We start from the raw sequence: 16,314 nt of genomic DNA, 5'->3' as shown, positions 1-16,314 counted from the left end.
TATTCTCTGCTTTCAGCCAAGATCCATCTAACATCAGCAACAATATCCCTAGTACCACGACCCCTTCTAAACCCAGCCTGGACTTCTGGCAATTCTCTGCTGATGTGCTGTTCTAATTAACATTAATAGAGTAATTACAGTTCCTTTATAGTATTCTTCACGTGGTATATATTTTTTATGCAGTTATATTCAGTCTGTGTCTTTGACTCTCAAGTGTGTTTCCTGGAGGAGGATATGAGTACATATTTTTGTCTTTTTGATAATCTGTACCTTTTGATAGGAGTGCTGAGTTCCTCTTCCTCTAATGTACTCATTGATAAGGTTTTGTTCTTTGTACCTCCTTTACTCTGCCTCACTTGGTGTTAAATACTGTAAGTTTAGGTTTTTTTCCATAGAGGGGTGTGTGTGTGTGTGTGTGTGTGTGATATCCTTAGATTTTTATTTCACAAGCCCTCATTACTCTTTCATTGCCATTGAGTTAGGAACAATCCATAGCTGCCCCCCCCCCCAGCAGCTTTTCAGGAGGCTGTAAATCACATGGGAAGAGAGTACCCTTCTTTCTCCCTGGAGAAGCAGGTGTTGGATTCGAGCTACTAGAGGGGTGCATCTCCCTACAGACTGAATCACCAGATCCCTTTGAGATGAATATTAACATAACTTGGTTAAGTACAAAACCCTGGCTCCAGTAGGGCACTAGTTCTGCCCTCTTTTTATGATTGTCATATATATTCAGTACCAGTGATTATTTTCTATAATATTCTGTCCTTTAAATAAGTTGAAGACAAACCCCCCCCCAAAATACCCCCATGCCCCTCTTTTATATTTAGCTACACTTTTACCTTATCCAGTGCTCTTCTTTGTTGTGTAGATTCATCGTCTTGACTTGTTTCTTTCCAGCCTGAAAGATTGCCTTCAGTATTTTTTGGGAGGCAGATCTGCTGGCTGTTGATTCCCTCACTCCTATTTCTGGGGTTATCTTTATTTCACCTTCATTTATTTTCAGGGTAGTCTTTCTAGACTTTGGATCATTGCACTTGCCGGTGGGTCTTTAGGTTTTGGTGCATCTGTGAGTTGAGACGTGTTTCCCCTGACAGTCCTGTAATAAGCCTTTTGTTGGTGTTGCTGTGGGGTCTATTCCACTCAGGACAGCCCCCTGTGTGCAGAGTAGAAACTGCTCTACAGGGTTGCCAAGGCCGTGATGTCAGGAGCAGGTACCAGGTGTGTCTTCTGAGGTGCCTTTGGGTGGGTTCAAACTGCCAAACTTTCTCCTGACTGCAGTGAGCACAACAGTTTGCACTCCCCGGGGAGTTCCTTTAGACACAGAACCAGATGCAGGTCCCCTTGCAGCTCTGGTGTGTATCCTTCTATCTTCCATTGTTTCTGATAAAAGTCAGCTAATACTTGTTCTGATTTTTCCTGTATATATGATGACTTGTTGCTGCCCTTAAGAATGTCTTTGTCATTCAGTTTGGCTGTGATGCATTTATCCTGTTTAGCCGTCTGCTCAACCTTTTAGATCTGCAGATTGCTTTGATCACATTTGGAAAGTTTTTCCTGCCCTCCCTCTGCACTCCTCCTGTCATGCATACATTGATAATGTCCAGTATTGCTGCACGCCTGCTTGGGTTGCTGTGCATTTTCTGTGTTGCTCTGTTCATCAGATTGGATGATTTGGGTTTGTTTGTTGCTTTTTTTTTTAAAATAATTTTAATGAACATTTACAGAGATTTTGGATTTCCATTCATTCATTTTTGCACTTCTCTCCCCGCCCAGCCCTCTCCCCCCCCCCCAGTTCGCTCCTCTCTTTCAAAAGTAAAAGAAAGACTCCCTCCCTGGTACACAATCCCCCCGCACCCCTCCCACCACCCCAGGTACACTCCACTATGCAACCTTAATTGTGGACTCTTGTGATAACCATAATACTCTTATCATACATCGCTTTTAAATTATTCTTTCCCTCATCTGTTTCAGTGCAGTATACACAATTTATCCAGATTTTCTTAGTCTTACCCCAACCCTGATAACAGTCGCATTTTACAGCAGTGGCACCATGCAATATTTGTCCTTTTGCAACTGTGGTATTTCACTCAGCATAATGTCCTCCAGGCTAACCCATTTTGAATAATATTGCATGAGTTCCTTGTTTTTCAATGCAGTGTAGTATTCCATTGTGTGAATAGACCACAGCTTCTGTATCCATTCTTTTGTTGATGGGCACCTGGGTTGTTTCCAACTCCTTGCTATTGTGAACAGAGCCGTGATAAACGTGGGTGTGCATATATCTGCTTGGATGTCAGTTACGGTCTCTTTGGGATATATTCCCAGGAGTGGAATTGCTGGGTCAAATGGTATGTCTATTTGCAACTTTTTTGAGAAAGTGCCATACCGCCTTCCACAGGGGTTGCACCATTTTACACTCCCACCAACAGTGAATAAGGGTTCCAGTTTCTCCACAATCTTGCCAGCATTTGTTTCTTGCTGTTCTGTTAAATTTTGCTATTCTGACTAGGGTGAGATGATATCTCATAGTTGTTTTGATTTGCATCTCTCTTAGAGCTAGGGATTTTGAACATGTCTTCATGTGCTTGTTGGCCATCTGAATGTCTTCTTTGGTGAAGTGTCTGTTCATATCCTGTGCCCATTTTTCAATGAGATTATTTACCTTTACCTTGTTGTGGTGATCAACTATTTTATAAATTCTAGATACAAGTCCCTTATCTGACATGTTATTACCAAATACTTTTTCCTAGCCTGTGGCTTCCCTTTTTACCCTGTTGGAGAAGTTTTTGGATGTGCATAGGGATTTGATTCGTAGAAGGTCCCTTTCATCTATTTTATCTTCTCCTGGTTGTAGATGTTTGTTGCTTTTTAAACACACACCTACCTCTGTATATTTCAGAGTGGTCGTTCCTCTTGTTCCATCTCAGGACCATTGCTCTTCCTTCTCCTTTCTCCTGCTCAGTCCCTCTAGTGAAATTCTCATTTTAGTTATTACTTTTTCTGAATTTCCTTCTTTTTAAGAAAAATAGAAACTCCAAGATTCTTATTGTTAAGTCATTGTCATAACATGTTATTTCTTTACACATGGCTTCTTTTAGTTCTCTGAGCATATAATAACTGATTTGATGCTTTTGTCTGTTTAGTCCAATTTCTGGATTCAACTCAGTGTGTTAACTCCTTCCCTATCCCCAAAGAAAAGTATATTTCTTTTCTGTTTCTTTGACTATCTAAAGATTTTGTTATTTTCTTTGAATCTGTCATAATTTTTTTGTATTTTATAGCATATTGTGTAATTCTAGATTCCAGTATTTTTCCCTGGAGGGTCTTATTGCTGCATATTTTATATGTGCTTAATAATGTGATTGTAACAAAAAGAATTGGCTGACACAGAAACATTTCAGAAAGTAGCCTATGTTCAAGAACTAATGGTAATGAGGGGAGAACTTAAACTGCAGTGAAGGCATTGGCAAAACAAAGAAGACCTCAGGAACTGACAGGGTAGCAGTTGACATGTTTCAGCAAACAGATGCAGCCCTGGACACCCCCCTGGGCCAATAGTCGACATCATGAAAGACGGAGAAAAAGACTGAAGTCAGCCATTTCATCTTACTTGGATTCACAGTTCACACCCAGGGTACACACAGCTTTCAAGAAACCAGAGGTGCTGCATTGGGAAAATCAAGTGCTAATGAATACTGATGTCAGTTTAAAGATTAAGGTGCATGGAATTCAAGCTATGTTCTTTTCAGTTGCTTGCTGTGCATTTGAAAGTCAGTGACTAAGGATGACTGAAGGAGAATCAGTCTCTTGGAGTTGTGGTGTTGGAGAGAACGGAGTAAGTAACCCATTGACTGCCAAAAGAACAAATATGTCTTGGAGAAAGTACAGTGCTACTTAGGGTTAAGGATGATGAAGCTTCGTGTCACACATGTTGGCTTCTTGTTGAGGGGAAGGGACAGTCCTTGAAAGGTCAGTGTAAGAGAGGAAGACCCTCATGAGCTGGATTGACATAGTAACAGTAATAATGTTATGTGCCACTGAGTCACTTGTGACTCATAGCGACCTCATAGCTCTGAAGCCTGTCTTATCCTGAACTAAGTTATTTTTGGTACATCTTCCCCCATTTCCCCATTTACTGTGTCAGTCCATCTTATCTGGGGTCTAAGGATTGGCCCTCTTGGCCACATGCCCAAAGTATGTGAGACTTCAAAAATCCTTGCCTCCAAGGAGCAGCTTGGTTTCACTCTCTGCAGGAAAGACCTGTTTATTCTCTTGGCAGTCCATGATATGTTTAATACTCTTCTCCAGCACCACAACTCAAAGGCATCAATTGTTCTTTTGTCATCTTTATCCAGCTCTCTGATGCATAGCAAGTAATTGCAAAGACCGTGGCGTGGATCAGGTACACCTTAGTGTCAGGACTGAAATCATGGATTTTAAGCACTCTGGAGGTTTCCCAATGCAATTCATCTTCTGATTTTCTGATTATTGGTGCCACGAGTGGTAATTGTGGACCCAAGCAAGCTGACACTGTTAACAATCTCAATCTCTTCTCCATCTACTATGATGCTGCCCATTAGCCCAGTGGTGAGAATCTTTGCTTTCTTGATGTAGGGCTTCAAATCACATTGAAGACCACAGTAATATTAGAGATGATGAGGATGGCACAGGATAGGACAGGCTTCAAATCTGTTGTTCATGGAGTCGCTAAAAGTTGTGGTTGACTCTGTGGCACCAGACAACAATAACATAACTAGACTAAATCATGCTTAAAGAAATAAAATAGGATGGCAGTGACTTAGAACCATAGTTATTGGCAAAGGTGTTGGGTATGGGTTTTTGCCATCTAGCCCTCTCAAGCAGCAGACATGCAGTTTTTTGGACTTGCTCAGCCCCAGGAAAACTCAGGCTCACTGCCGTGGAGTCTGTTTTAATTTGTGGAGAACCCTGACCAGATTTCAGGCTGCATATCTCAACCAGAGGAGCAGCTCATAGTCTGGTATTAGCAACTGCTCACTTGAACATTTGAAGACTTCATTGTCCACTCTCCCCCAGATGACCTCTGCACTCTCACCCACCATCCCCAGGCCCTTGATTAAGTTTATATGTCTTGTCATATTCTCACCACTGGAACCACCTCTACAGAAAGACGTCTCTCACTCCCTGGGCCCCCAGTGGGTGCTGGGTCAGGAACACAAGTGTGCCCTGTGACGGTCGATAAGCCTTTGTTCTCCTCACTAGGCTCTTGTTTCTCAGAGGTTAGTCAGGTCTACATGTCTACATCAGAAACCTTGCTAACCACTCCTTCCCTGTTGCCCATAAGTAATACCAAGGGGGTTTAAGATTTATCAGATTGGTGAAAGGAATGTGACCTCTCAGCAGGAAAAAACGGCTTTATGTCCTAGGCAGCTTCCCACAGAAGTCAGCACCCTCCCCTTCCCCACGTCTTGCTGTCCTTTCTTGGAACCACCCACAGGGTGAGTCCTGAGTCCCTGTTAGCCCAACCTCCGTGCTGATCAAGCCCTGTCCACAGAGCATAGCAGCCCGAGGCAGGCCTGTTAAGTTTTCTCACTAGATCTGGAATCTCCCGTTTTCCTTTCCTTTCTAGAACACCTGGTGTAAGTGTGATTCAAAGCTCTCTTTTCAATATGGCATTTTCTTTCTGTTTAGAGAAAGGCATCTTTTGTTTTAACCACCATTCCAAACAGAGCGCGGAGTTTTAATTTTCCATAATCAGCAGAAGCCAGTGCTGCCCTTCCCCACTCCCCGGGGCCTGCAACCCCTCCCCCCGCCTCTCTCCACTCCCCCCTACACATTTCTCCTCTCCTGCCCCTTTCTCCCTTCTCCACTGCTCCAGGGCTTGCACCTTTCTTTGTAGATGTTTTGGAGTTGGTGCCTTTGCCTCCTTCCTTAACCATATGATCCTGCCACCTTCCCTTGTGTTTCCAAAGCTGTAAATCTTACCCAAAAAAGCTGTAAAGCCCAGCTTTCTCCTGTGCAGCTGGTTATCAATGCAACTTGCTATACTTTCAGAGAAACTTAGGCAGAGGATTAAAGACAGACAATTGTGAAGACTTCTGCCCCTATGCCTTCCTGTGCTTAAAGCCAGATTTCAAAAAATATTATGTAGCTAATCAGTAAGAAAATCTTAAACCTTGCCATTAAATATCAGATACCTGCATTTTGGCCCCAGTGTAAATGACACTGAGCATATAGATGTGTCTGCTGGAAGGGAGATTCCTTAGAGAATGGACTTGGGGTAGCTTTCCTGCTCAGCGTGTTAATGTCAGCTTGCTTCTTCCCTCTGAGCTTTCTCACCCCTGCCACGAGCCCATTCCCTGGAATACACATCAGAAACAACTGGTCGACTCTCAGCTGCAGCTCCAGAGGAATGTCAGCCTTGCAGCATTTTTACCCCAGTTCAGCCAGAGCCACCAGAGCCCACCTTCTCACCATTCTCTGTGAGTTCGGGAGCTAGGGGGTGGTGATACATCCTTGGAGGTCACAGAAGGGCTCCTGCCTCCACAGTGTCCTCCTGCCCCCACGGCGTCCCACTCCTGTTTAACATGAAATGGATGAGGTGGCTGGGCCTGGGCAAAATGACAAACAGTGACTCTTCTACAAATGAGGAGGTTTATTTCAACAAAATGTGAAAAGAATGCATTTGACTGAAGCTTTGTGCTCATCAGAGTCTGTGTCCATTGAATTTTCACCGAGACAAGTGAAGGCTGCTTTGTGAACAAGTGAACAGATAATATGGCAATCTCAGTTGAAGCGAGTCTTGGTCAATACATCATTTATACTCCCCCTGCCTCAGTAACCTTGCATGTGTAATGGGCTGTGGGAATATCAGATTGCTCACATTCTGTGGTGCTGACTTCTCCCTGTGAAAAATCCCTGTCCAGGGTAAGACAAAACGAGTAGGGTGGGTAGAGAGGAAGCATATTCGTTTAATGGGTCACAGTTTGGGGAGGGAGTGAAGAAAATCCTGCCTCTGAAGAAATGCTAATTTCTTCAATTGAGGCAACAGGACTTGAGACCAACTGTGAAGGATGTGCAGTTGTATTTATGACACAAGTGGAGAGGGGGATAAGCCATTCTGAGAGTCGTCAGTCTTCTTACTGGGTGAGCCGAGTAAGCAGCAATCTCCAACGTCCCCACCCTGCGGGATGGCTCCAGGCAGCTGGACTTTCCTCAAGCTGTCAGTGACGAGGCGGTCATCCACTGCACCAGAGCCCCGTGCATGTGAAGTGCCCCCTGAGAATTAGGATACTCTGACAAGTCCGGTCAAGCCGTCCACACAAACAGCTCCTGAAGAAGGGGTAACGTAATGGCACTTTCCTCTGTATGAATGGGAGGGTTAAGGCTCAGAACTGTAGCTGCAGAAAAGGATTCATACTTTTCATTCGAATGTCTTAGTGATTTCCTCTGTTGTCCTCGGTGACAAATGCAATTAGCTGCACTGCAGGAGCTGGATGCTACCCCAGCCCTGATCACCTGTCACTCTTGCTTTAGGAACACAGATGGGTGGGCCAGTGAACACTTTTCTGGAATAAATCACCTGCTGAAGACACACTCTCCGCCACCCCTGGGGAGGCCTGGTAAGCATAGGGGACCACAGCACCATAGCTGAGTTGCGAGTACTCTTAAAGTCACGTGGCCCATGGAGGGCTGCATCCCGGTGCCACAGGCAGGCACCCCAGGGCTCCTTTGGGGAGCCTTGCTGTGCCTGCTGCTGTGTTTAGTTGGGGGGAGATGAGACGAAACAGGAGGAACGTGAGTAGTAGGAGAGGAGGCGCAATGGCCTCAGAGACAGATGAGTGGCTGTTGGTCGGCATCGCGGACCTCTTGTAATGATCAAAGCTCCAGGCTTAGTAGTAACAATTTTCCAACTTCTAGAAAGAGTCTGGCCAGCTCTTCCTGGGCCCTGAGTAACTACTTTCCAGCAGGGCAGTTCCGTCCAACTCCCGCTCAGCTCAGGCTTCCAGCAGCCTGGGGGCCCCTGGAGGAAGCTGGCCTTCAGTGCCCAGCCAGGTGTCCCGGTCAGCCACGATCCCTTCTTTTCTCAGAGACGTTAACCCGGGGTTTAGGCTCCCTCACAACGACTGGGTCTGCATTCTTATCTCCTGGGGTTACGGTTTTACACTCACATCTGAGTTTCCAGAGTGTGAATCCCATGTTCTGCTCTAATTCCTTCCTAATGAGCAGGTATCTCAGTGTAGTTAAACTGGTGCCGATTCCTCACCAGGATCTAGTGTGGGCTGGGCTGACCTGACCGTGGGGTCAGGAGACCACTGACACGGAGCTTCCTCTTCTCCTCAGCCCTCCTCTACTGCCTGTGACTGTAGGCTCATGGGGCTGGGAGTGAGGCAGGGCTCTGACCACCTGCCAGCTCTTCCCTTCCCTGTAGTTGGACCAGGGGCTGTCAGGAGGGACAGAGCAGCCCTGATAGACCTCACGGTACATGCCTGTACCCTTCATTATCTTCTCAGGTCCTGTGCAGGGTAGGGCAATAAATACTGAGTGGGATACATGTGACCAGGGGGCTGGAGCAGGGCTTCATGATCCTGTAGCCTAGTGTATGAGTGACTTGAACACATTTGAGGGGAAGCAAAATGCCACTTTGATTCCAGTGCTGGGTCCGGTGCCTTTACACTTGAGTGATTTCTGTTGTCAAAGGCACCTTTGGCCCTTCTCGGGAGGCAGGGCAGGGAGGGGACAGGAGTTCTCCTACGTTGAAGGGGAGTCCATTGTGGAGAGGATCCGTACAACTTCCGCTCGCTGAGTGGAGGAAATGTGCTGGGTCATGTGGACGATGGAATCCATGGCCACTTCTGGATTGGCCTGCACCAAACTGGAGAAGACATGAGAAGGGAGAGATGAGAACTAGGTAAGTGCAGCTTAAGAATCATTGCCCATTATCATTTAGAAGCAGATTTTCCTTGTAGAAACGAAATTTTCCTGCCTTTTACCAAAAATAAAGTAGTGGGGGAAGAAAAAAAAAAAGAATCATTGCCCAGTAAAGCATGTTAACACATTTGACTGCAGATGCTGTCGCGAACACCTCACCTGGCCTGTTTTCCAACAATGCCGCTAGCGTCACGGGGGTACAAGACAAACCAGAAACGTTTTGCTATGCTAGCAATTAAGTACATACTTAAAAAAAAGTGTATGTGACAGAGACAGAGGAGCCAGCTTAAAGGGACTCCCACTGGTTGGACCTGAGAAGATCTGAGCAACAACAGAATAAAGCACAGTAGTGAGTTATTGAAAAACTAGAAATTCCTTAGTCTTCAGTAATGAATATACACATGAATGGAGAAGGGAAGGTTTTTAGTCACAAAAGAATGAGTGGTGACTGGTAACTGTAGAGCAGGTGTTAGGGAGGGAAAACCATTTTGCAGTCCTCATTATAATGACTGAGTCAGGAAAGAATCATCAAATCTAGGAAGATATTTATGGTCTTAAGGGCTTCCCCCCAAAAAAGAGACTCTGGATAAGCAAAGTACTTCTGGAAAACAAAAATGAAGTGGGAGGTATAGCACTCCATGATCTCAAAACTTACTGTATAGGATGGTCAACAGACACATGAAGAAATGCTCAAAATCACTGGCAGTAAGAGAGATGCAAATAAAAACCACAATGATACCATCTCACACCAATAGCAGTGGAAAAGCTTAACAGGATGGCAAGTAATAAATGTTGGGAAGGATATGGGGAGATGGAAACTCTCATACACTGTTGATGGGATTGTAAAATGGTATAACCACTCTAGAAGACAGTTTGGCATTTCCTGAGCATAAAACTATGCCCCTTGACTTTCTCATGGCTGTGATTGGTGTGACCGAGGCCGTGACAAGTCGGGACGGCCACACCTTTTTCCTGGGAACCTCTGGGTGGGCTTAGTCCACCAACCTGCATCTCTCACTAGACTGTTCATTAGGTACAAGAGGCAAAACTGATTATATCGTCTTCGTTGCTGAGGTAGTCCCTATTACAGCACAATGAAACGCTGTCTGGTTCTGTCCTCGCCTCACTGTCACCATGTTTGCTCTCATTGTGGTCACTGTATCAATCCAAGTGTTTCAAGTCCTCTTCTCTTTGTGTCATCTGCATGTAGTTTCTCAGATTATTTGCTCAGCATAGAGATTGAGTAAATACGGTGAGGAGAGACAAGCCTGGCACACGCTTCTCTTCTTTATAAAGCCGACAGTGCCCCCTTGTTCTCTGCGAACCTTCTGGTCTGTGTGCAAGTTCTGCATGAGAACATGAAGTCTTCCAGACAGCAGTTAGAGTTAAATGCCTTAGTGGTAGTGAAAAACAGGCTTCTTTCTGGTATTCTCTGCTTTCACCCAAGTTCTAGAAACCACTGATGATAACCTCATTCTATGTCTCTTCCGAATCAGGCTTGAATTTTTGGCAGTTTCCTGCCAGTGTATTGCTGCAACTATTTTTTAAATAACTTTTATCAAGATTTTACTGACATGTGATGTTATTTGATAATTTCTGCATTTTGCTGGTTACTTTTGGAATAGGTACACATAAAGATCTCTTCCAGTCAGTTGGTCAGGTAGCTGTCTTCCAGATTTCTTGGCATGCAAAGGAGCACTTCCAGTGCTCGATCCATTTGTTGAAACACCTCAATTGCTATTTCAGGAATTCCTGGAGTCTTTGTTTTTCACCAGTGCCTGTACTGCTGCTTGGACTTCTTATCGTTAGCTCTTGATCATAATCTCCCTCCTGAAACAGTGGAGTATTAAAACAAGTTCTTTTCAGCATAGTCTTTCTGTGTATCCTTTCCATTTTCTGTGGATGCCTTTTGCCCATAGAATCCTTCAGAATTCTCATTCAAGGCTTGAATTTTTTCACCTTCAGAAATGCTGAGTAACACGTGTTCTTTCATTTTGATTTTCTAATTCCAGATCTTTACATATTTGATTGGAATATTTGTCTTCTGAAGTTGCCCTTTGAAATCTTCTGTTCAAACTCTCTCATTATTTCTTCTGTTCATGTTATTCTTTGTCCAAGAGCAAGTTTTAATCTTTTCTGACTCATTTTTGTCTTTTTAATGATTTTCATTTTCTTCATGTTTGATGTCCCTCCACAGCTCATCTGGTCTTGGATCATGAGTCAAATCTGTTTTTGAGATGGTTTCAAAATTCAAGTGGGATATATTCAAGGAAACTATGAACAGTGCTCAGGTCTTTAATTCAGAGGGTCTCTCTGAGTCGTCTGCGACTCGATGGCACCTAACAACTTTCTCTCTCGTAGACTTTTTATTTTCTTCAGCTTTAACTTGACCTTGTATATAAGCACTTGATGGTCTGTTGTACAGCTGCCTCCTGATTGTGTTCTGATTGAGGACAGCTTTTCCATCATCTCTTCCTACAGAAATAGTTTGATTGAAGTGTTTGATGCAGTCCACATGTATGGCTGTATGGTTATGTTTATGTTGTTTAAGGTTATTTTCAATGAATGTTATTGGTCTTGCACAAAGTCTTACAGTGAGATCTAGGGTATCATTTCTTTCACCAATGACTGTTTCCCAATTGATTATCAATGTATTTTGATTATGTGCCGTTGAGTCGACTGTGACTCATAGGGACCCTATGTGCAGCAGCTCTGAACCCTGCTCTACCTTGAGCCAATTTCATTTTGATTACATGTTTAATTTCAAAGTACATAAGTTGGTAAAAATAAAATCTTCAGGTTTTTTATCTTTAGCATTAATGGTTGGTGCATAAATTTGAATACTATTTTTTCCACTGGTCTTCCTTGTAGGCATCTCGATACTTCAAGACGGAGCTTGAAATGTTCTTCCTAACAATAAAGGTGATATTGTTCCTCTTCAGATTGCCATTCCCAGCACAGACCATGACTGTCTGATTCAGGAGGGCCAATACCAGTCTATTTCAGCTCATGAGTTCCTACAATATCGATCTTCAAATGTTACATTTCATTTTTGACACCTAACAGTCCCTAGATTAACTCTTCGTACATTCCACATTCCACTTAGTACTGGATGTTTGTAGCTGTTTCTTCTCATTTTGAGTCAGGGCACTACTCAGATAATACAATATGAAAGACAATTCCATTTTGACCAGATGATTGAAATTAGCATCAGAAGGGAATATGAACATTATGTGCCCTGAGATGTGATATTTGAGGAGGCTACATTATCCACTTATATTCTAAATGAGAATGCATAATTATATTTACTAAAGTTGATCATATTATTGTGGTTATCCCCAGTATTAGCAGATGTATTTTGAAGCATTTTAGAGGTAAAGGGCCAGGATATGTAACTTAATAAAAGAAAAAAGTTTATATAGAGAGAACATACTAAAAAATTATAAAAGCAAATGGGGCAAAGTATATGAACAAGCTTGAATACAAAGGGGTGTCCTTTGTACTGTAGGGAGCACTGGTGGTGTAGTCCTCAGGGAGCTGAGCTGCTAACTCAAAGATCGTGTCTCAGGCGGTTCGACCTCACGGGCTGCTCTGAGGGAGAAAGATGGGCGGTCTCGTGTGTGATTTACAGCTTCAGAAATTTACTGGAGAGTCAGCTGTGAGTCAGTTCTGCCTTGGTGGCAATGATAAAGTTACAAAAATAAATACTGTAGTTATACAATGTATACAGTATTATAATATTTCATTTATAAATACAATATTTATTTTTGAAATTTTTCTGTAAATCAGATGTTTCCAAAGAAAAAGTTAAAGAAGACTGGAAGACAGGCTCTAGAGAAACACTTGCCAGAGATGAGTAGTAATTAAGGGAAAACTCAATGAGTGTGAGTATCTGCTCTTTGAGATGATACCAAAGCCAAATCAAATGCACTCTGCCACCAAGCTGGGTTTCTGAGGCTGTAAATCATTAATGAGAAGAAATGAGTCTTTGTTCCACAGAGCAGCTCTTAGATTCGAACCACTGACCTTTGGGTTAGCACCACACCACCACTTCTTTTTTAAACTCATTGGTTAGCACAATGAATTAAACCTTCACATAGGATTACTAAAATGCTTCTGGGGATCAGTAGTGGGGAAATAATTGTGCTTCAGGGTATAGTTTTCTCTGTGGGTCAGCCACATCAGTATCAAATAGATCAGGACGTTTCTCAAGCATCATTTCCTGGTTCTTAAATTTTTTCATCCCAAAGACATTAGCCCACTTTTATTGTGGAGTCCCCGAATTTGCTGGTCTCACCTGCGGATCTGCTTGAGGACGTAGTCTCTGCTGATGTATTTGATGTTTTCCTCTATCACCGATCGAACACCATCTTCCTCTGTCAGTTGTTTCTCCAGCCATTCTGCCAGATCCTTATTATTGTCCCAGACATAGGCCTGCAAACATACACAACTGCAGAGTTTACTCCAAACCTTGCTCATGATTCTCCATCACTGTTGGCATCAGAGTGGAGAGAGGAAATGGGCCCCAGGACAGGGGGATATTCATCCCTTCTTGCCTGCTTTGGATATAGGCTGTAAATTCAAACATTCTCCTGGGCTTTGCAGAGGGCCTGAAAGCTCACACTCTGCTTGGGGTGGCTTCAGACTCTACATTGTCTGTTTTATAAAAGCTAAAAGAATTTGTGCTGATTGAGAGTGAAGGAATGTTTATTTGGTGTTGGTGTAATAAATGGTGTATTTCCTGAAGAACTGAAACACAATTCTTAAGACATAACTTATAGTCCCAGCTCTGTGTGGTGGATTGACTGTCCTAGCCTTTCAGTTATAGGCCTCAGGAATATATGGGCCACTGTCTTTCACCAAGACGCACGGAAGGGATTGATGTGAGGGAAGCCTTGCCACTAGGGTAGAGCTACCAGGTCAGAAACCTAATCTCCATTTTATTATCTATGAGTGTATTCAAAGGGGTCAAGAGGTCTATAACCCTGAAAGTCTCAACAAACCACCTCTCGCCTCCTTTTTTCAAGATCATTTAGCTAAGTATTTCCTAGGTAGTTGACTACATAATAATTCAGGAGTGTGTTAGAAACCTAATAGCCTTCTCCTTGCTCTCTTCTCCTCTCATTTTCTTTACAAATCATTTAGGAATCGTTTTGTTAATGGTTTCCGGAAAACCAAGTACCACCATTAGGGCTCATTCATATTTATGTCATTTTGTTTGGGTAATTAAACACAAAGCTCGTCATTTAAAGGTGCGCTATCCTTCTCTGTTATCACTAACGAAGTCAAAGTCAGAATGACAATGAGTTTGGCGCTGTAATTTAATAGGTGGGTGCATTAGGGACTCTCGGAGGCTTTGAAGCTTGAGATGTGGCTACATGCAACCTGTATATGAGCATCAGCACAGGAGCCATAGCTGTTTAACTGCAGGGACCAAGAAGGCAGAGGAAATGTTTTCATCAGATGCTTCAAGTATTATGAGCAACGTCTTATTTTATATTTTGTGCCTTTAAAAAAAAAATAATGGTTTCTTTTCAGACTCTAATAACTTAGCAAGTTAACGGACTGATTATGATGTCCTTTTGGTGATTTCCACATTCCTAAAAACTGTTAAAGTATTCTTCACATTTAAGAATGCCCTAGGATGAAAGGTGGGCAGTGCGCTTGTGTAAACCTCTTGGTCTCAGCTTTGCCTATCTGTGTGTTAGTCACTGAGTAGAAAAATGAATAACTGAACAAAGACCTCCTTGTTGGATGGGACGTCATGATATGGAAACCTGGGCGTCATCCCGTGCTTTGGTCCAGGACTCAGGACATCCTGGAGGCTGAGAGGCAGATCGTGTTTTGTTTCTGCGGAAAGGTGGTGGCTCGAATCCAGCCTTGCACTTGCACATCCCACATGTGGATAGAAGGACCTGCACCCCTCACACCTACCACTCCCACCATTAGATTTCTGACTTACATATTCCCCCCAGTTAGGAAGGTTTCGGAAGAAGAAAATACAAAATAATGAATGCTTTTTGGGTTTCAGAATAGGAAAAAACAAAAAACAAACCCCTAGATTTACCCAAGAATCCCAGAGCCTTTAGTTTAGGAGAATATTTAATACTCTTATTAATCATTTTTAATCCGTTTGCTTTTAATTAAGAAACAGCATGATGCTTTCCTATCAACATATGCCAGGGAGCAGATTAATTGTGGCTTAAGATAACTCTCCTTGATTGGTGTAATGTATTAGCTAACGAGATGCCTGCTTCTAACGATGCTCAGACACCACTCTGGAAAGCCAGCCACCCTCTGGAGAAAAATCTCCTGCCACCATCACCAAGTGTGCTAGGTGTTTAAATTAAACATAAATAAAAGCCCCAGACAGCACATGAACAACATAGTCCAAATGTCTCCCCTTTAAAATAGGAGCCCATCATGCCAAGTACAATTGGATGATAACCACCAAGCAAAATCACCACTAAGTTTAGACAGCAAGCCAGTGATGAAGGCAAGGGGGCCATGAGCCCAAATCAGCTCATTTTCAGTAATTATAAATTAATGCAAATGGCCACAGGTTTTCTTGACAGATCTGGGAGGGGTTAACATATGACTGTGAGCAAATTTCCTGCAAAGTAAGGTTCCTACCCCTGAATCGTAAGTCTGCAGTCCCTGGGTTGTCCTCTTAGAACGTAGTTGCATTCAAGACACATTTTATCAGGATTTGGCTATCTAAAAGGTGGAAAATGGGCGTGAAGGTGCTGGCTTATACACAAGTAGCTGTTGGTGGGATGACTGTAGGGGGTGAAATCCCACCACAACATAAAGAATGAAACAGAATATAAATGAATGACTAAGGAATATAACATGTATGCATGAAGCACAATATTATATAAATGATAAAACTATTAATAAAAAACCCAAGAAAAATACACAGTTTCGCCATCCACCAGAGGGACAGACCAAACCTATTCCAAGGGGGGGGGGGGAAGGCCCATATTAAAAACCACCTCATTGCAATTAAGTTAGAACCAACTCAGAGCTAACCCTTCTGCAGGTTTTCAGAGACTCTAAATCCCGTGGGAGGATTTGTCCCCTGGAACCACTGGGATTTCAGCTGCCCGAGAGGCTCAGTCTTTGGGCTTCCAGTGCAACTTCCAGTGCTGCTGGAGTTCCCGGGTTCTACACTAACTTCTCGTTTTTCCGTAACCAGCTGAGCATGTTAACCGACGGCACTACTCAAGACTCCAGTGAAAGGTTAGGAGGCAAATCCTCTATGTGGGGAAGTAAGTGCTGTTGTATTTGAAAAACATATTTGCAATAGCTGACATCCAAGCAGATATATGCACACCCATGTTTATTGCAGCTTTGTTCACAATAGCAAGGAGTTGGAAACAACCTAAGTGCCCATCAACAAAC

At 43.2% G+C, this 16,314-nt stretch overlaps 1 protein-coding gene across 1 annotated transcript in view; it reads right to left on the bottom strand.

Annotated features, from left to right (window-relative positions):
- Positions 1-8,470: 8,470 nt before the first annotated feature.
- ACACA (acetyl-CoA carboxylase alpha) overlaps positions 8,471-16,314 on the bottom strand; it is a 277,380-nt gene continuing 269,536 nt past the window's right edge. The window contains exons 55-56 of the mRNA XM_006881383.1: positions 13,208-13,344; positions 8,471-8,854 (exon numbers count right to left, since the gene is read on the bottom strand). Of these exons, the coding sequence (XP_006881445.1) occupies positions 8,731-8,854; positions 13,208-13,344 (261 nt within the window). The 3' untranslated portion in view covers positions 8,471-8,730. The remainder of the gene's footprint in view (positions 8,855-13,207; positions 13,345-16,314) is intronic.

The sequence above is a fragment of the Elephantulus edwardii genome, unplaced genomic scaffold (assembly GCF_000299155.1).
Source record: "Elephantulus edwardii isolate Elephantulus edwardi_28Jun2011 unplaced genomic scaffold, EleEdw1.0 scaffold00015, whole genome shotgun sequence".
In the NCBI taxonomy this organism is placed as follows: domain Eukaryota; kingdom Metazoa; phylum Chordata; class Mammalia; order Macroscelidea; family Macroscelididae; genus Elephantulus; species Elephantulus edwardii.
The sequence above is the reverse complement of the archived record's forward strand: the minus strand, read 5'-3'. Positions and strand labels throughout refer to the sequence as shown.